Genomic DNA, 22,337 nt, shown 5'->3' on the forward strand with positions numbered 1-22,337 from the left:
GTGCCCACAGCTGTACACACTAAATCAGCCTTTCATGCCAAAAATATACCCAAGTGCTAGTATGCATGGATTTAAATACTAAGATACAGGTATGTGCGTGTGAACTAGTGTAGACTGAAGGTTCTGCTCAGCACTACTTATACAGTGCTGCCTGCTTCAAGAACACTAAAATTTAGATTTTTTTTTCGTATGAGAGAATGTGAGGTACTTAACTGTATGGCTAAATTTTGACAACAAAACTAAAAGACCTGTTTTGTCATTAGAAACCCCAAGATGGCAATACAGTCTTGTTTTTCTTTGCTGCTTATGTCTATTATTATTATTATCATCACAATTATTACATTGCAGTACATGGAACAGGTTTGTGATTTTCTCCTTTCTGACATCGAAAAGCCTTGCTGATTGCTAAGGATTATTTATACAAAAATTGAAAGCTCCAACTACTTCAACATTAACTGAACAGATGAATGCTATGCGTGACCTGGAGGTATTAAAAGATTCCATTTAATAACGTTAGCCAAATAGACACCTCTGCTCAAGTTTGGCTTCCTTTTATAGATATGCATGACTGACTTAACAACCCTGTTAAAAATTCTATACTTCCATATTATTCTCATCTTAGCATGTAACATACATCCACATATATTACATTTTCAGGCAGCAGCCTATATTGATTATCTATATACTAATCACTTTTGAACGAATTCACACCAGGACCCTTATCCTTTTCCACGTTCAGATAGTTTCGACAGAGCCAAGGTAATCAGTTCTGATGCAGTTAACTGTTGTTGCAGAGAACACAGCAAGCAAGTGATAGCAAGCATCGTTCACCTTGATGCTTCATGACAGCTACTAGAGATTTATCAAATGTGCTACTGCCCGTGACTGCTGCCCAGGAATTTATAAAGTCATAGATCCCATAGCAAAGGAAAAACACAAAGGAAAAAAGCTGTTGATTTCAAGTGGGTTAGATGGTATGTGCTAAGCCAATGAGACATGTATGCACAGGGCTGTACGGTGATGAAAGTTTAGGTGCTCCCAGGAAAGTCAGCTGCACTCCGACACCAGCCTTGTTAAATATCAGGCTTAACAACAGAGGGCTCAGCTAAAGCTGGGTGGGAGGGAGCACACCCTTCCACTCAAACAGATTTTCTAAGTTCACTTTATCCAGCCTTGCACTGAAAGAAATTAATTTCCAGTAACAGGTAATATCAGTGAAAAATTATTATAGAGTAGTGCATCAGGAAAGATGTTGGCAACATTAATTAAGACTAATGCTGTCAAGACAACCAAAGAAATAAGAGCTGCTTAATACTCAGGCAATATTACTCAAAAATATATAAATCATATTAGACCCCTCCAGGACTATTACACTGTTAGAAGATAATGAAAATATGGGCAGGGAAGATCTTTGATGTTCTGTCAAAGTTTTCTTTCTATGCATATGTGTGTGTATATGTACACATACATATGTAGTATTTTTATATAATAAGTATGAATGTATGTGGCATGCAAAGAGAGAGAGAAAGTCTCTCTGAGTATACTGCTTTAGAATAAACTAACACAGCAGAAAGACCAGTTATGCAAACAAGGCCAGACTGTCATCAAAACATTTTGCAGTCCTCTGAGGACAGGGAAGGCAATGGCTGGTATGCCAACTGCTAGGTCCAAGACTCAGTACCTTCTGCTTTAACAAATGGTTGAAATCATGGATAAGAAAATGGATCATAAAATTAATTTATAAAACCATAATATTGGGAGACTAGAGTCATAGTTCTTTGAAAGAAATCTGTTTCCTCTGGAAGAGAAACAGAAGTACTCAGTGCAATATCCTTTTTTCTGCCTTTATATCTTCTCTAAACAGCATTGCCACTTTAATACAAATTTTGAAGTAGTAGAATTTAAATGGGAAATCACATGGGAGGACTACACTGTATTATTACTGAGTTGTAAAGAGTCCCTCATTTTAATTTACTCTCCATTAGAAGAATGATGCTTAGAACATATCCTTGAGGATGACTAAAAGTACCCTCAAATTTCTGCTGGGAAACAGAAAACATACCTTAGGAGATAGAAGCTTTTCTGGTGGCTACAATCCCTCCCAGAACAAACATTTTGAAACTAAGCTAACTAAAACCACAGGAAACCATAAATTAACTTGTTTTCTTTGAGGATTACCCTGATAAAAGTAAGAAGAATAAAGGCTCTTCTGTGACTGACTATAAAAGTCAGAGAAAAGGGCGCATCCACACTATTCCTAGAGGCAAACTGATGCTGTTCCCAGACTTGGCGGAGCAGTCAGGAATTGAGAGGGGAGAAGAAACTGAATTACCCTGTCACATCAGGAGGGTAGCTAGCTAATCCTGTGCTAAATGAGCTTCTGAACTACATCTGAAAGGGCAGGATGGGGTGAGCTTACACTGCTAGTTGATATTCTGTATGTCATGCATTTCCATGCAGACTCAGCTCCCAGTACTATGTCTGGCAGCTTTTAAAGCACTAAATTTACCTAAAAATTAAGAAGAGTTTTATTGTTTAAACATTCCCTTTTATAACTGAAAGCTGCCAAAACCTCCCCTGCTCAACAACCCAATCATAGATGGTGCATCAAGCAGATTGTTTTGTTTTGCATAAGCTGCTCTTTGCAGGGTGTGTGTGAGAAGAGAGAAGGGCACAAATGGATCCATTTGAGTTCAGATGCATTTCTGGTGAGTTAAAAAAACAGCTGAAGGGTGTAAAAAATTCTTTGTGCAACAAATGGGGATTTATAGGGATTAGAGTCACGTGTTTAGGGTCTGGAAAAGCATTTGTTTTGCATTATTATAACCATTTTTTATGGATTAATTAATAGAATGGTGATGTGAGGAATTGCTTTTGATTTAATATATAAGTACATTAGATGAATCTAGCTCTGGTTTGGGAGTGATGGGCCAAAACAGTCCCATTAATATCCATGGATAGCTAACTCTGGGTTGGTTGAATTCAGCGGGATGGTTCAGCATGATGGGTTGCAGACGCTAGGCAGTTTCTTAATGCAGTGCTGTGATAGATGCACACAGAAAATTCCAGGCTGATTTACATCCTCTATAATACTGCAAAAGACAATAAGATTTCTTGCAGTGAGAGTGAGGAGTTTTGCCTTTAGTGCTGTTTGTTTTACTCAGCATTTATTATTTCTAGTCCTCTGTCAGAAATACCAGCAGCTTCTAAATGATTCATATATTTGCAAGGTAGATGCTGACCCCTGTGCACCCAGAAGTGTGATCACCCAGAAGACACTAATACCCTGGCAACTTAATACACACAATACACAAGAACTTGAACTGTGTAATGCATGTAAGCGCTAGTAGAAAACAGGAGAAAAATGTACATCTATGGAATCCTGTTACATGTTCTAACTTCTTACATCTTAGATTATCAGATATGATCTGTTCATCAGAGGTTCAGAAATGCTCATTCCTGAACTTTGCAAACAATTTCTTCTAATTCTGGAGTGTTTATGTGAGTTAATTGCACTTTCTTTCTGTAATGCCAACTGAAATATGGATTTGCTAAAATTGGAGGAAAACTAGGATGCAGGAAGCAGACATAGAAGGATAATAGGTGTGTATGGGTAGGATACACCTACCACATATAGATCTGATAAAGTTGATACAAAAACAATGACAAACAATTAGCATCCATTATCTTTTCCAAGAATCCAGTATCTTGTTGTTCAAAAGTAGCTGTTATTTTATATTACGTTCTGCATGCAAGGCAGAATATGTTCCACCCCAAGAAACATTATGAGACATAGATTTCAACTTCAGAAACATATGCATTTTTAAAAAAATAAACTGCTTTTCTGTCCTTGAATCAGCATGACCAGCTTGAAACAGTGTGGTCATATGCCTTCTGCATCGAAAAGAGGAACCTGGATATTTGAGGAAGTGATCCCTCCCCCTCCCTCTAGTTTGTAAGCAATTCGACATTTAAATACAACAAACTCAGTGTGAATATTGATACTGAGCACCTACCTAAAACTATAGACAGTGATCTTTCAGTCGAAGGGGCTTAAAATAAATTGTGGTGAAGATTAAAACAATGAGTATTTTACATTTTATTTTAATGAAAAAATAGCACGTTGAAGTAAAAAGCATCAAATGTTAAATTGTCTTCTACTTGAGTGAATTTAGAAACCTCCCACAATCAATGAAGAAGGAAGATGGACTGCTGTAATATACACGGACATTTGTCAGGTTTACCTGCTTGTGAGCATGGTCGTAAGAATTGATGTGGTTGTCAAATTCCTGGTGTTTGTGGTACTGCTTGTCACATAGTTCACAGTAGAAGTTAGCCTTCACATCCTCCAGAGCCTTGGCTGCAGCTTTCTCCTTCTCAGCATAGTCCTGCAAAGGCAGAAGCAAAGGAAGACACTTTGCTACAGATTGTGACCTCATGCTTCAGCAGCTATTTTTGCCATCCACATTAAAAACACTGGACTGACTAGGACTGCTAGATCACTGGCCTCCATCCTAGTATCAAAGTATACAGTAAGGAGGTTTTGGTCTTAAGTTGGATTTAATAAAATAGTTGTATTTCTTGCATAATTATTCTCTACTACTTTTTGTAGGTACTGTAGTGAGAACAATAGAGAGGAATGGGGGTGTAAAACGATACCGGCAGGACACTGCCTAGCTCTGGGGGAGGAAAGCTGAGCAATGAAGAAGACGTAAGTCACCAGGTGGATGTATGCAGGTTAGTCTGTTAACTGTTACAGCGCTGTCCCAGTTTGCACCAATATGTGTCTGCTCTTTCAGGTATTATTGCTCAGAAGAAAGAAACTAGTTTTAGTCTGATACTAAGGCAGATTATCTTTTGTCTTCTGCTTTCTACCTTCTATGAATTATTCAGCAGGGCCAGGCAGCAGCTGGCTATGGCTGGCTGAGATTTCCCTGGAGCACAGCCACCTCAGCAGGAGCCTTTTCTGTGCCACCCTGTCCCTTCCCCATGTCTGTGTGAAGGGACACACCACCCAGACACCCAAACTGAATGTAACTGTCACCCACCCAACACAGACCACAACCACCGACAAGAGCACTAGCTCAACTAGCTCATGTCCAGGCTCCGGCAAACACAGCTGAAAACAGGGGAAACACAATTAGTTCCTGTGTAGTCCCCCTCCATGTCTCCCTAATGACTCAGATGGGTGCTCTGGAGAGTCAAGTACTTTGATTTCAATGTATAATATTAGGTAAAAGAGAAAACTTAAAACATAGGAGCCAAAAGTTACTGAGCTCCAAATAATGTACTTAAACAAGGGGCCTGATATTCAAAATTGGCAGAAGCCTTTGTGAACCTTATTTCTTTTACAAGATCTTCATTATATTGTTATTATTACGACACTTTCTTAATTTTACCTTAGAGTTTAAAGAGCAAACTTGTGATATGGAAAACATGAACAAAAAAGTTGGTAAAGGCAATTCATTTTATATTGGTATTGACAAGCTGATATTATTTGAGTGTACGTAATATATTGCCAGGGATTGCAGTAATTCATCATTTGCTCTAACATTTTACTCACGTAAAGAAATGGGTACTTTCTGACACCAGGCTTTCTATGCTACACAGTCAGGGCTGTCAGCTGTCTACATGCTTTCACCACCCTTTGCGTGACAAACTCAGAATAGACCAAACCCGGGACACACTGCACATCTGTGACACCCTGCTCCCAGCACATCACGCTGCCCAGCGTTGCTCCAGGAACCATGCCAGGGTGGAGGCAAGCTTTTGGGCACACCAGATCAACACAAATGCACATTCTGAGCCTTTCAGATGTGGAAGGACTTTCTTAATGAGTGTCATGTATTTTGAACCTGAGACTTGGCCAAGCAGCAGGGGTGCTGGTTGTCAATATGTGACACGCTGAGCTTCGGACAGCTCTGCGCTGTGAGTCCTTATGCTCTGCCCTGGTCTTTATGCCATCAGGTTGGTGACAGTAGGTCTTTCTCACACGGTAGTTTAGAGGCTGCCATTGCTAGTGAAATTAACTTTCCCTAAACTAGACTGTCTAGAAGTTAGCTGTACAGTCTAAGGCAGTAACCTAAGCTTCCTCTGGAAGAAATAGAAAAATGATAGCCACAGCCAAATGGTGATTAATCCCATCTATTTCAAAAACCTATTTTAGTATGAGACGAAACTCTCCAGAGGTGCTATCTCTCTCTGTTGACCACTGCAAGGCTCTAAATTACTAACCTGGCCTACATCCTTAATTCTTAAATTGCTGAACTCAGGGATAATGAATTCTATATTGTATTTCTTTACATTCAATTCTGAATCTCCCCATGAAACTTGCATGAACTGACCTGCTTGAAGACAGGAGGTCAAAGAGGAATTTTGTGCCTGGAATTTTGATTTTACATCTTACAGATGATACCAATGACATGTCAGTCCCTCCCACAGGGCAAAATCCAAATAAATCTCTTTCCTGCATGCATATGGCTCAGGTGGGTTACTGTACAGTGGTATACTTGGATTGGCCAATTGTGAAAACAGGTAGCCTGAGCTAACATTTCTCCACTTGAGAGGCTGTTCAATAATCGTGGTTAATACTTGATTGTATCAGGGGGAAATATACTTGCAATCAAACAGTTAAATAGCTTTCATTAGTTATTTAAATCTACAAAGCCCATTAAAAAGTGATACTTTTCAGCTTACATTTCAGACCCATTGTTTTGCTAGCATTAATTATTCACTGGGCCTTTGGTATAATTGAAAAGCATAAATTAGAATGTGGATGCAATAGCATTAATTATGCAGAGATGTGTTCCCCGGAAGTCAAGTGTTGGGGGCAACATATTTTTATTTTAAACTGGTAAAAATGTAAGTTTTGCACTCACTGGAAGCCAGCCAAAGCGTAATTGTTTTTTGGGGTTCTCTTATTTTTTTTTCCAGGACTGAACTGTCAATTAAATGTTCACAGCCTGCTCCATCTTTGCTTCTGCTGAAGGAGAAGCCTAATTGTTTGGGGTGAACACACTACATATTACTCTCTGTGAAGCACAACCAAAACTGCTGCTCGTGAGCATTCCAAACTGCCAACTTTATCTTTCTCAGCAGAAATTAATACAGTTCCCTTAGCATAAAGATGTTTTAAAATAGCAACAAGGCAGCTCCCAGGTGCATCCTGAGATAATCACAACTACCTCCATTGCCTTATTGCTTAATTATGCTTGTCTACCATGGCAAAAGATATAATTTCCTGCTTGCTTATCGATCAGATGCAGGGAAATTGAATGCTGCATCACATACTTTAGAAAGGTCATGGATTTTTCTTTCTCTACAAAGGCATAAGAACTTCTAGCACTACACTAAATTGTGCGTAGTCAAATGAATTTTCACATCCAGACTGCTAATATAATTTCCCTAGGACTACAGAGACCGGTGGTCAATTCTGGCATAATAAATGTGATCACGTGAAAGAAAATCTGTAGAATTACATCTGTAGAAAACATATGTGATCATGAACACCTGACTACACCAATGCAGACACAAGAAAGCAGGAAAGATGCACCAATGTATTTGAACTGGGGACCACCGATGGTAATGAATATGTGTGTGTCACAGTCTCATAAACTTTATTTCAGATCATACGCTACTTACTACTGACATATAACCTGGGTTAGCATGTATACTTATAACATTAGTTAGCAGTTCTGTCTTTGAACCATGGACAACAGTAAGTGCAAGCTGATGTCAGAGATAATGCAGTCATTGTAGGTAAGAACTCGTAGAAACCATGGGTTAACCACTTTCTATGTTGCTGGATGCAAATAATATACTGTGTAAGGATAAATGAGTGCAGAATACACCTGAATGCATTTTTTTCCTAGAAGCCTGCAAAATGGTTCCATATTATAGATTGTGATTACTTTCACATCAATTTGGCCCACAGAGGCACATAACTGTAATAAATGTTTATATGTTGGATTAATTTAAAAAGAATACTTCTATTGCACATTAGGCGGGAAGTGCTTTCACTTAGCAGCGTGTTTTTTATTGTGAAAATGCAATTAATGGTATCTGATATTTCATTTTCTAATATAGGGAAAATCAATGAAAAATCCCATGTAACTGAGTTTTCTAGAATGTTGCCACTGACACCTAGTCAATTAGAAATCATTTATTAAATCCAGAGTCTGTAAGAGATATTTAATAGACTGCATGTGCATTAAAGTATGCTGATCTAGACAAAACAATACCACATTGCCTGCCTCAGTAACTGATAGTAAATATACCTCCTATGTTCAAATGGACTAAGGTGAAAAGTAGGTCACTTGATACAGTAAAACATTCAGATGCAGTTTTCTATAAACCCATGGATTTCTACAAATATAGTGGAATAAATGCATAGTGCTTGTAAACAGAACATAAGAAAAATATAACATCATTAGCCCACTTTTGGTCACCTATTTCTAAATTGGAATGCAAAATTAGTGACAGAACAGCTAACTCACATTAATGCAGAGCTCAGGAAGTGACAGACTGCTCCCTCTTTGGGAACATAAGCAATCAGAGTTGTCAGAGTTTGATAACTTAAATACAGTTCTGTGAACCAGTTTAGATACGAGTACAAGTATTAAATACTGATGCAACTACTGAGGTGCCTCTTGGGGATTCTCAGACTAGAGGTTAAAGGAGAAGTAGGACAAATATAAGGACATGAATAATCTTCAACATGTAAGAATTTTAAGCACATTTTCATTAGTGACTTAGATGACAAAATGAACTCTGATTATGTATGGAATCTATGAATGATACTAGTTAACAGTACAGGGCATACAAATGCTTTAGGGACCAGGATCAGGATTCAAAATTACTGTAATAATCTTGAGATATGGTCTGAAATCAGCAAGATAAAATTCAGTAAGATGTGTTTCAAGTGCTGCACTTCGGAGAGGGAAATCACGTTCACCAATATTAGATTGTAAATAGCTGAGTAAACACAAATGCAAGGGAAAATGTCCAGGACGTTAGAGTGGAAAAGAAATTAAATGAAAGTCAACAATGAAAGTCAAGGCAAATCACATTCTGACATGTTAATAGTAGTGTTATATGTAAGATGCTGAGGGTAATGATTCCACTTGATTCAGTATTGGTGAAATGTCAGCTGTAAAATACTATTGGGTACATCTACACCAGCAAATAACTTGGCTCCTGGAACCTGGCCCTCCATCATCCCCTCTCCACATGTGATAGTTCATTCTCAGGATTTCATTTTGGAGTAAACTTGCTAGTTCCCTTTGAATAACATTCAGTTCAGGGATCACACTCTACAGGCACCAAGGGTGAGACTTCATCAAGCTCTCCATGCCCTGTGTAGTTTTCCAACAACCATCAAACTGCATTCCTCCAGGCATCCCAATCTCATGGCCTTTCCCAAGGCAAGCAACACTTGTATGCCATAAAAACCCATGCAGCATCATGCCATGAAAGAACTACCCAGGAAGTGTTTTAACATAGCCCGCAGACTTTTTCAGGCAGACTGAAATAAAAATAAATATAACAACTATACCTAAGGGTGCCACACAGACCTGAGGAGACTTAGGCCAAGTATGCCCTGGGATGCAGGGTGGCTGACAGTTTTTTCTACGTTGCTGGGTCTGAGAGACTAAGCCTGCTTGTTGGGGCAGACCAAAGTGTAGATGAAGCCTTTGAGGCAGTTTTGGTCTCCACAATTTGGGAAAGATATAGCTGTACTTGGGAGATCCTTGAGCAGAACAGTAGGGATAAGAGGTTTAAAAGAGAGTTACATGCTTAAATTAGGCAAACTAGATTTCAATCTATAATTCATATTTTCATTGGATCATTCATGTGAGCACTTGTAAATAACTTTTTTTGAAGGAAATCTGTAGAACTGCCTGGGCTGGTACAGAACATCTCTGGGTGGTCAGGATCTGCACATGGGTGGGTAGAGACAGCAATTGTAGTAATTTCATTTTGAGTGCTCATTCACCACTTCTTCCTCATTCACCAATTCTTGGGAAAACTGCATGTAATTTTTATGACCTTATATCTTTTCCTCTGCAGCTACAGCAAAACAGATTTTCAAAGATCTGTAAAACTCAGTAGGTAGGTGATAGAATGCAGGAAGCAATCAAAGTACTTGTGTGCAGTGTGAAACTTGAGAACCATGCAAATGTCCTGATATTAGGATAGGCAACTGAACGTCAGGATGGTTGAAATAATGAACTTTTCCCTGAATACTCTCTTTTTTTCCCTGGAGAAGACTATGCTGTCTTACCTAAAGAATTTCCTAGGGAAGTTTAGCTGTGGAGATGATAGAATAAAAAGCAAGTCATTTTGTTCAGCTGCAACAGCCAGCAATACAGAACATTTTCATTTACCTCACACATGTTCTGCCATTCTCCACCTTGAAAACTCTTTGCATAGTTTCTGCCAATGTGGGATCTACAGTGAGGAGTTACAGAGTTATCTATCGCAAAGGAATTTTTTCTTCTTCTTCAAAAGCAGTAAATACTGTCATTCTCAACTGACTTAGAGAGGGCAGCTCCTAACTTCTGCAAATAAATACATCTTCATATTTTTCACACTCAGGCAATTACTGCAGCATTTTCAATTATATACACTTCCATTTGCTACTAGAATGCTGAGACCTGAGAAGTGCAATGCTTTTAGCAGGTCCTACATGCCTTTCAGAGTACAAACCTGCTGGAACTAATAGGACAGACGGTAGAGCTGTAACTTTAAGGAGTCATAAACTTATTTCTGACTAACTTATTTACTATCAAAAATCATCAGTGCTGATTGGAATCAGCCTTATAGAACATATGAATTCAAAGAAAAACAGCAGCAGACCGATTCTGATCTTCAGCAAATCTTTTGTATTCTAAGACACATTGCTGCTTCTGGTAACTTTATAAGGGACTTGTACTTTGAGATTTTCTAAACACTTTATAAATGGAGCATATAACCATTAAAAATCTTTGCTGTGAATATAGAGGGCATTTTTTAAACATCTCAATATGATTCAACATTTTTCCCCTCATTTTCAGAAGCTGATGGAACTTAAGCAGCTGCACCTATTAGATTTTCTGAAAATGTGATCAGGAGTTGACTTGAAAAGAGAATTAGGTACCTAACTGAAAGTTATGTACAAAATTGCATGTGGTCAGTTTAATTTTAGAAGAAATATATAATAAAGTGAATTTGAGAGCTTAGATCATTTTTCATTGCAAAGGGATATATTTAAAGAGCTTAAAGGAAATAATTAGCAAAATGTAATTTCTTTAAGTGAACAAAACTGCCTGGAATGCCATACAGTAGAGAAACAAGAGTTCTAGGATAAATAACCAGCTCAAAGGATATTAGGGGATATTAGAACTAGAATGGAAATAACATAAATAGGAAAGAAAGCTATATCACCCATTTCAGAAAATGAAGGGATAAAGTGGAGATCAGGGACGAGTGGTGTCCCTCAGGGGTCCGTAATATCTTCATCAATGACATAGGCAGTGGGATCGAGTGTCCCCTCAGTAAATGTGCAGATAACACAAGTAGAGTGGTGTGGCTGACACGTCTGAGGGACAGGATGCCATTCAGAGGGACCTGGACAAGCTCGAGAAGTGGGCCCGTGTGAATCTCATGAGGTTCAGCAAGGCCAAGTGCAAAGTCTTGCACCTGGGTCGGGGCAACCCCCAGTTGAAATAGAAGATGATGAAGGATCTGCTCCCATGTATTAGCCAACTAGTGAGATGCAGGTGTAAAAAAAATAAATATAATATTTGATACAGCAAATGTGGTATTTCCAAAAAAGATAGGGAAATACACTCAAGTGTAAAGACTAAATGAATGGTACATAAAGGCTTCACTATATTTACGCCAGAATCCAGAAGGTTTCTCATCAGCAGAACAGACTTAAGAACAGCCTTCACATTGAAGTAGGGGGTGTCATTTTAAGATGGAGCATGATACATTTATGAAGAGGAATATACAATGTGGTTTGGTTGACTATGCTAAAAACCCCTAAATTTGATTTGAATAGGAAAATCTACAGTTATACTAAATCTGTTTAATAATATGTAATGCTGCCTGATTTTTATCTCTGAGCTTCATCGTTAATCTATGTCCTTTATTCGTGCTATGATTAACATTTGACTTATTTTGAAAGTATTTTCTAGGTACAAAGTAATTAAATAACAATTTCCAAATACTAACTCTGCCATTAAAATAAATAAAATTGTTGTCATTCTCTAACTAGAGCAACAGCCCCAAAAAGATGAAGGGATATGACTCAAGGACAACCTGACAACTCAAAGGGTGTCAGAACTGTTCGGGTTGCGACATGGTTTTAGAGGCTGAAATGATTTCTGGGATAATGGTGGAAATAAATGTGATTTTACTACTGTTAGGATTATATTCTAGGCATTTAAAAGCAAATATTAAGAGACTCATGGGTAAGACTCAAAAGACAGAAAATTATAGAGGATCTCAGAATGTTTCCAGCTACTCTGCAGATATGGTGACTGGTGTGACTGCTGCAAATCTAGACTCCCTACTAAGGCTTCAGCAAAATTATATTTCAATATGACTATCTTAAAATGTAGATAGAATAGAAATGTTTTTTCTAAGTTGGACAGAAGAACTGTTCCTGTTACACAGAAGAAGAAAAAAAATACATCACTCACTTTTTCCTTATAGTCCTGCTTCTCTGCACAAGTGTGAGTCCTTCAGTGAATCTGATTGTGACATTATTGTCTGCCTTCCATTTGAAGTCAATTCCTTCAATTTGTTCACTATTTCGTACTACTTTCTCCTCCTCTCAAGTCATCATTTCTTTTACCTCTTTTCTGATGAGTGAGGTATTATCAATTAATCTGAAGAGTTAGTCCTCCATTTATCTCTTACCATTCTCGTTTTTCCAATTGCAATTTTTAGAGTACAATGCCCGTTCCAGCACTGCATTTAATAGATTGTGTGATGTTGTATTTCTTTGTCTGACATCTCTTTTCAGATGAAACTTACTTGACATAATTTAAGATCTTTGTATGTTTTGACCTAAAACCTTCTTCTATAGAACACAACAGAATTTAACTTACATGCAGTGTCTTTCATATTTGAGTTAGCTAAAAGCACTTTAAAATAATGATATTGATCATGCAGTAACTGTGTAGGAAAATACAGTATTTGTTATGAGCACAGGAATAGTTATCACACAACTCATCAGAGGCTGTTAGAACCCTTTTTTATTAAGTGCCTTTTTCATAAAATACAGGCTAATGATATCAGATAGCTTTTTATAGTCTTTAATACCAATAACATTAAACATTTACATCATCTCTCTTTTAATATTGACTCCTTCTTTGCAGATACCATAATATTAAAGCCAGTTCATGTAGGCTAATTCAATATCATAAATGATGCAATATGTCTAATATCAGTGAGTTTCTATTGCTCATAGCAACAGAGAATAATTGTTAATTTTATGATAAAATATTAATAGACTTTTAGTAAATCCAGATTGATCAATTTATTTTCTCATGTATATTTGCAATCTACTTCAGAAAAATGTCTTACAGGGTAAGCATTAATCATACATTTGAATTACATCTATACTGTCCACCTTCTCTTAAAACTTCCCCATAAAATACTGCCTCATCATTGCATTGTGTAGCATTTGATGACATGTTTTTAACCAGAAAGCAAGGTATTTCTGCACATTAGCTTTTCATGCATCCCTTTTTGCATTTTTTTTCCCAAAGAAGCCCAAAACATTGATTTATCAAAGCTTTGGCTTTCCACAGCACTTGAGGTTATCCAAGTGAAAAAGAAAGAATTCCGAACTGCTCTATAATGTCCAAATGGAAAAAGGAAGGTTACTTACACACACATATACATCTTTTCCTCTGCCCCTCCCCAAATGCATTCATGCAAGTTGGAAAATTCTATATACTTTTTTTATTAACTCTGTAGTTTTATACATGCTATAATTCTGCTGATCTGAGCCAAAGCAAAAAAATTCCTTTCATTCATCTGCCAAATGAAAGTATAATATTTGCATTCTGATTGAAAAAATTGCATGGGAAGGGAGAGAGGAGGAAGATAGGAAGGAATGGAGGGTAAAAGGAAGGGTGGAACAGAGGTTAGAAGGAAGGAATACTTTTTCTAGCTCTTTTTTAGCCAAATGCTTATGGCTCGAAACCCACGCTACAGCACGCCTGGCAATTAAAAGTCATTTAATTTCTAAATACAACTGGGCACTCAACTTGCAGATTAATGGCACCATTATGCTAATTTCCAAAGTAAAACTCTATGCCATCCCATGCTTAAAAGCCATCACACAGTAATAATTGCCGGGTAGTATCCCCTGCACCCGAAGAGAAACAACTACTTTCCAAAATTACTTCTGTGTGATGACTTAGGAATATGTCCACATGCAAAAGAAAGCATTTACTGACATATCTAAAGAATTGACATGAATACTTGATTGTTGACTGTAGAAAACAATTCTTGACGGTAGACATTAATTCAGCCTCTGTCCAGCATCTCCAGACTTAAAATTGAATTAATGTTAACTAATCCAAAACCTCTGTGCAATGTCTATATTCTTGCATCACATCTTCAGTTCCAACCATCCTCTAGGAGAGACTTTTCAAGATAAAGTGCTAGTTTTTATTCTCAGCATGAGGAGGTCTTCTCAGCAGGGAGGAGGGGATGCATTAGTGAAATGAGTGGAGACACACAAGAAGTGATGGCTCAGCAGCAATGCTGAGCACTGCTGTAGATGGATGTGACTCAAGCACCAAGTGGTTTTCTTCACAGTTTCCATGCTCAGTGTACATCAGCTCCAGGGGCATGCAGCAGAATCCTTTCAGCCCATGGTATCTTGCTCGACTTACAGCTGATCCTACATGACTTTGTGGCTTTGTTCACTTTCCTCCTATTTTATTTTTTTTTGGTCCCCACTTTCCTTCAACTTACAGCCCATGGCAGAGACAGAACCGTGGTCCTACCTGGCAGTTTTTGTGTTTACCAGGCAGTATAGTCAGTAGTGATGTTAATTAATCAGCTGTGAGTCTGCAGTGTGTTTGATTACTTATTCATAGAAAAGAAAGACATTTTAGTCAGAATATATGATTGCTGTAAATTTCTGGCCCTCGTGAGAGTGTGGAGAAACTCCCATGCTCATGATCAGTTAGGACACCTTGGTGCCACTTACCAAATCCTCTTCCTCTTCTCTCACCCAGGGTAAGGACATATTGCAAAATAGCATGAACGGTTATCTAAAAATGTTTGCCTCAAATGCTCCACCCAATCCTCACCTCTTGGTGAGGTTCCTCCGCAGAAAGTGGGTAACAAGAAACCAGAGGTGCAGCCACCTCCACCTCCAACCCAGGGCCTAGCACAGTCCAGTGTGGCTGGAGTGAATGGAAGTTTTGCTACTGATTCTAATGGGAGCATAAGATCCAGCTATAACAAGCATAATAAGTGGAAAAACAAAACAAACAAAAGAGAAGGTAAAATTTAGATCCAGGGGTATTTCCTGAAATTATTAAAATTATTGAAAGGGAGGGTGAGTATATTCTTGCAGAGGCAGATTTGAAAAGAAATGAAGATGTGGAAAAGGAAAAGAATAACTCTTTATAATCAAAGACTACATTTTTTTCTTCTGGGATATTTTTGAGTAACAGACTAATATGGTACCAAATTGATAGCAAACTTCTATTGTGCTCTTGGATTCACTGTACACGACTGTTGGTATTAGGAATAGCATTGTAGAATACAACATGCAATTTAAAATAAATATGTCAGTGTCTGGGGCACAAAAGATCTTAAATAGATACTTTGTTGAACAAATAAAAGATGATCCATCCTCATCTCCCCTCAGATGAATAAACTGTATAACATAGAGCTAATTCTGTCACAAGTACTTGGTTGAGAATACATTACCCAGACTTAACGAGCACTTCTAGTGCTGCCACGGAGACCTGAGGCTTCCTGAGACAACAACTCAAGCAGCTGATTACAGCTTGATGCTGTTTCACGAGGCCTCCTGTGGTGTCAATTAATGCCATGAATTTACTGAACATAGTGCAACATTAGAGGTTCTTGATTTCAGAAAAATGAGCTAGGGTGGTATGTCTCAACTTGAAAGAATATTTCTGGCTTCACCATCACCTATTATAAATACAGGTGGGGAGTTCTCAACTCCAAGAGTACCATCATTAAATGTCCTGCCATACTGTGTCACATTTCTTAAGAGTGAGTCTTCTTAAAAAAAGACTGAATTTATATCCATTACGGACTCTCTGGATTCATCTTTATTTTTGAACCATGATTCTGCATTGAATGTTTAATGATTTTAATGCTACATAAGTGAACAGAAGTACTTTGTAACTTTGATTTTAGATCACCTGCTAGCACAACCACCTGTGTTATAAAACAGTGCACAATCTTATTAGATAACAGATTTGATGGTGTATTTCCTTAATGAATATGAATTCAAGTGCGTGAGCTCTCTAACTCTTGATCTAATTAAAATAGACAACTCAATGAATTAATGATGACACATTTCCTCCCAGTATTTAAAACCTACATAGTAAACTGCCTGTTCTTGTACAAAATACAACAAACAAAAAACCTGCTTGTAACCTCACTGGCTTGCTGCTGGCTTCACTAGAATAATATTTGGTTATGTAACTGTATGTATGAAAGCAGAAGCAAACAAACAGTAATTTTTGTCTGGATGACGCTTTTAGTCACATGGTTTAGTTTTAGGTAGTCCTGCGAGAGGCAGGGAGTTGGACTTGATGATCCTTATGGGTCCCTTCCAACTCGAGATACTCTATGATTCTAGCAGCAACATAGTCCTCTAGTACTTTGAGACTTCACAGAATGGCTACAGCATGAGAGAGTCAGGGGGTCACACTCAGTGTTTTGCGTGATGTCACGTATATGCCTGTAATCAACATGAAAGTAATTTCTAAACTATTGGGTAACTCGGACTGAGTTGGTATTTACAATATGAATGAAAAGTTTAACAAAGAGTTAATGTGGATGGACAGAAAAAAAAAATCTGTGCATAGCAAATATATTAATAAGTTTAGGGGAGGTATTTTATATGGTCTGCTTCTGTTAATTACTTCCCTTCTGCACAAACTTCTATGCCTCAGTCTCTAAACCTCGTTATTTGTATACATCCCATTGACACTTCATTGCTTACATTTTGTTTTAAAGCAACTTATTCTGATACATTTCCATCACTGGTGATTTTGGTCTAACTTTCATCCCTGAGCAGCTTTCTGTTATGCTGTCAATATACTGTCAGGAAAACCGAACAGAAAATTGGCCAGTATGATACTTGATGTGTTAATGTGAAGCTGGATTCTTCTGAGCTGGCTCACACTAATATCCATAGCTGACTGACAGGATGTGCACGCTCAGTAGTGCAAGCATTCACAACCATCCCCCACATATGTGGGGAATAACACAAGTGCACTGTAGAAATGTCCAGGGAATAATATTTTTGTCAGGTCTCATGGCCTGTATTTAGAGATATTCTCCTTCCTTTCTAAAACAAGTACTATGCTGTATGAAATTACTAAAGCAGAAGTTCTGACTTGATTCATTAGGGCTATGACTAGACCATTTGGGAAGCAAGTCTATAGTGATTTAAAAACAATCAGGCCTTCATCTGCATCATGACCAGGGTGACCAGGTGAGAGTCAAACTTCATATTAGCAGTTACTGCTGTCCTGCAAATTTTGTTTTTCCCCATTTGAGAGGAACACAGCTTTTAAATGCTGGACACTCAACCATATTCAGTGACCTCTATATAGTAAATTCCATTTATGAATTCAGTACAAGATATTTTTGTATATTCAAAATAATCTATTTTGTTCTAGTAGAATAACTGTGACAAGCTTTGCTGGCATTACTGTATAAGTTTTATACAGGGAAATAAAAAGCAACTATGTCCATATGTGATTTATATGGTCATCTCTGTCTTCATCTCTAAGTCCATTTGTCATATGGTTGCATAAGCTTATATTGAATATTCAAAACATTCTGAAGCCTGACTGACTCCCTCACTGACTGCAGCACTAGGACTTTGGCCTCACCATACTCAACTTTGCAGCACTGAACTTGTATGTGCCTTGATGCATACTGGAACCTGTAGAGCTGAATTAGGCATCACAGCTTCCTGTTATGAGCCCAGCATAAATCCAGCATGTTTAATGAGACAGTATTAGGAAATACCAAGAGAAAAAATGGACTTTTATGTGTCCTTCCTTCAGGTATTTGGATGCTTTTTTGAAATTAAATAGCTAAGCAATTCCTCACAAAGTTTTTGGCCCCTCTTTCATGTCTTGCCCACGTAAGGTGAATTTTCTGATCGAGTTGGGAACATGGCACTGCATTTATTCACATCCCTTTTCTAATCACTAGGAGGACAGAGGAGCTCAGTACAACACTATACGCTTCTAGCACTATGGAAAAAGTGAAACCAAACAGTGAGATGACATGAGTAAAATTTGCCTGCACGTTTGTGGTTGTGCCAGAAATAGCACCCCATGTTTCAGCCTTAGCCCAGCGAACTGCATGACTACATCTTCAATAATTTTAGTGAGAGAAGTTATCTAGAAAGCATGGAAAAATGTGACAAAGAAGATGAAGATGGTTGGAAAATTAAGGAACACATGACAAGGCACTGGAGAAAAGGAAGGAGAAAATATAACCATGGAAGATGAAAGAAAGAAAATCTTCATACTAATTATCTAGGTGAAAAAAATCCTCAGTGTGTTGATATACATGCTTCAACCTTTCTGTCTATTTAGTTTATATAGTATGAATAGTTTATCATCTAGTATAGTATATATAGTATAACTATGAAACTATACTATAGTTCCATCTAATATACATATTACATGCATTATATTATTATACTATTACATCATTAGTACAATAATGTAATAAATTTATAATGCTATATATATCTCAATTTAATGCTAATATTAATATAATATCAATAAATATACTATTACCAGTATTGGTTTTACTGTATTGTTAATATTTTAAATTAACATATTACCTTATTATATATAATATAACTGCTATATAATATAGAAATATATTGTGTGAAATGGCTACTGATATTTCAAGTCACAATATTCCATTACATATCCAACTTTCTGTATTAAAAGTTTTATGATTAATTTCTACGTTAGTATCATTCATATAGCATTGTGTCACTGAGGATAGGCCACCTGCATTATGAACTAAAACCAGAGCTTAGATACATAAGTGTGACTTTACAAGAAACAGAAGTTGGCATCACTAAATCTAAATAATGTTGCAACATTACACTATGCCACAAGGAGAAATAGTGTTACCACTATCTCTGCTATGAACTTGGCTCTGCTAATGAGCTGCATTTTCACAAATCACTTCAAGTAAGCCTATGGTACCATCACTTCATGCATAGTATTAGTATCTTGGAATTTACAGCAAAGTGCAGATTTTACGGGAACAAATATTTTAGATTAGTTTGAATGTACAAAATTCTTGTTTGCAAGATTTTTGCTTTTACAGCTAGTGCTGAAAAACATCTTTTTGCAGTTTTCTTCATTTTTACTTAAGGTGTCATAGAAGAGGAGGCTACTTACAATAATGAGAGTTTATGACAAGTTACATGTTTTAATAATACCCACATTTGTCCCTTGTTTCTCTGTTTCAGATTTTAACTCGGTCTGATAATGAATATCACAATTTGTGGTGCTACTCAAGATAAAACATGCAGAGGTCAATGAACTGAAGTAATTTCTATAGTAGTTACTTTTTAAAAATTTCTATTCATAAAACTCATACTTAAATCCTGGCAATCCTTATCACAACTGTTCAAGATGTACTGTTCTAAAACAAGCACTTGCTTGGTTATGCATGCATAATAAACCATCTTACTGAATTTGCTTCTCTTACCACTTCTTCATTTGCAAATGTAATACACGCTTGCATGCAGAATAGGATAATGAAATTAATGTCATGCTTATATTTCCCATAAACAAAAAAGGAGTCAGGATACAATAAAATAATGGAAAACTAAAGTGACAAAGCAAACAAGATATTCATACAACAGGCACAAACCCAGCCCATTTCATATATTACTTTATTCAGAAATTATACTCCTGCCCACAAATTTATCATATATCGAAGAAAAAAATCTTTTTTTTTTATACTAATTGCTCACCAAGACGTTTTCTGAAGCTACCTCATTTCTCCTCGGATCCTGCATTTGATAATTAGTTGTATTGCCCTGAAATGTAATGATGTGACACTGGCATCTAATTTTGGATGAAATTCAACCCTGCATAGAAAACCTGCTTATAATTCTCTGCACTCCCTTGGGCAAAAATTAGGATCTTGACTAGGACGCTGCACTGGGACAAATTCCATTTGCAATGAGTGTCAGTGTGTAGATTATGAAGAAGCTTTTCAAAGTTACTAGAGGAAGAGCAAGGGCTGCGTATTGTCTGTTTGTGCCACAGTTTTAAGTGGTATTTAAGCTTATTTTTCCCTTTGTTTGCAACCTCTAGCAAAATAAGCAGATGGGAATTCTGAGTTAGTATTGTCATGCACAACAGCGGACCCGCATGTTTGTGTTCATCTTGTTTTCATTGAAATAAGTCTTGTGTCTTCTAGTCTCTTGAGTTGTCAAGGGCTCCTGGGCTTGGTTGGACTCTAGGACCCCAAAAGCTGCTGACATGCTCTTATCAGATTCTGGAACCTTGTGTTTAAGTACAGTGTAATCATTGCTCTGGTATAACAGTGTGCGTAGTCAAAGCATTTCAACCAGGGCATCTCATACAAGAGACTCAAGAATCTTAAGGCAAAAGGAAATTAATGGCAGCACAGAGATGAGAAACTTAAAATAGCTAAGTTTGAGGTGATGTGTTTTATTTAATTTTTTGTCTATTTATACTAGAAATAAAAATCAGGCCTTAAGCAGGGGTTCTTCAGAGAGTGTGGCTCTCTCTGCATTAGCGTTTTGGATCAAAGCAGTAGCGAGCTTTTGAAGCAAACCTAAAAGCCTTCTCCACTTCCTACACGTCAGTTTGGTTCATGCAGCTGACTTTCTTTCAAGGGGAACTACAGGAGAAGACCTGCCATGGGTGCATGACTGTGGTGGGTTGACCCTGGCTGGATGCCAGGTGCCCACCAAGGCCTCTCTATTGTTCCCCCTCCTAAGCTGGACAGGGGAGGTAAAATATAACAAAAGGCTCATGGGTCAAGATAAGGACAGGGAGATCACTCAGCAATTACCATCACAGGCAAAACAGACTCAACTTGGGAAAATTAGTTTAATTTACTACCAATCAAATCAGAGTAGGATAATGAGAAATAAAACCAAATCTTAGAACACCTTGCCACCACCTCTCCCTTCTTCTCAGGCACAACTTTACTCCTGCTTTTCTCTACGTCCTCTCCCCCAGCAGCGCAGGGGGATGGGGAATGGGGGTTGCGGTCAGTTCATCACACCTTGTCTCTGCCACTCCTTCCTCCTCAGGGGCAGGACTCCTCACACTCTTCCCCTGCTCCAGCATGGGGTACCTCCCACAGGAGACAGCTCTCCAGGAACTCCTCCAATGTGAGTCCTTCCCATGGGCTACAGTTCTTCATGAACTGCTCCAGCGTGGGTTCTTTCCATGGGGTGCAGTCCTTCAGGAGCAGACTGCTCCAGCACAGGTCCCTCGCAGGGTCACATGTAGTGCCAGCAAACCTGCTCTAGCACGGGGTTCCCACGGGGTCACAGCCTCCTTTGGGCACCCACCTGCTCCGGTGTGGGGTCCTGCACGGGCTGCAGGTGGATATCTGCTCCACTGTGGACCTCCCTGGGCTGCAGGGGGACAGCCTGCCTCACCATGGTCTTCACCACCATGGGCTGCAGGGGAATCTCTGCTCTGGCACCTGGAGCACCTCCTCCCCCTCCTTCTTCGCTGACCTTGGTGTCTGCAGGGTTGTTGCTGTCACATATTCTCCCTCCTCTCTCTGGATGCAGTTGTGCAGGTTTTTTTCCCCTTCTTAAATACATTATCCCAGAGACTCTACCACTGTCACTGATGGGCTTGGCCTTGGCCAGCGGTGGGTCCTTCTTGGAGCCGGCTGGCATTGACTCCATTGGACGAAGGGGAAGCTTCTAACAGCTTCTCACTGAAGCCACCCCTGTAGCCTCCCAGCTACCAAAACCTTGCCATGCAAACTCAATACAATGCCAAATGTGCTCCAGCCACTAGTGGAAACATAAAGGTCTAAACTAATGACTTATTCTGCAAACACCTTTG

General features: G+C 38.3%; 1 protein-coding gene across 3 annotated transcripts in view; it reads right to left on the minus strand.

Annotated features, from left to right (window-relative positions):
- Nucleotides 1–22,337, minus strand: part of ZNF804B (zinc finger protein 804B) — a 244,300-nt gene that overhangs the window by 30,801 nt on the left and 191,162 nt on the right. For all 3 annotated transcript variants that reach the window (XM_052802721.1, XM_052802729.1, XM_052802739.1), the window contains exon 2: nucleotides 4,245–4,388. In XM_052802721.1, coding sequence (XP_052658681.1) covers nucleotides 4,245–4,388 — 144 coding nt within the window. The remainder of the gene's footprint in view (nucleotides 1–4,244; nucleotides 4,389–22,337) is intronic.

This window comes from Harpia harpyja, chromosome 1 (assembly GCF_026419915.1).
Source record: "Harpia harpyja isolate bHarHar1 chromosome 1, bHarHar1 primary haplotype, whole genome shotgun sequence".
NCBI classification, from domain to species: Eukaryota; Metazoa; Chordata; class Aves; order Accipitriformes; family Accipitridae; genus Harpia; species Harpia harpyja.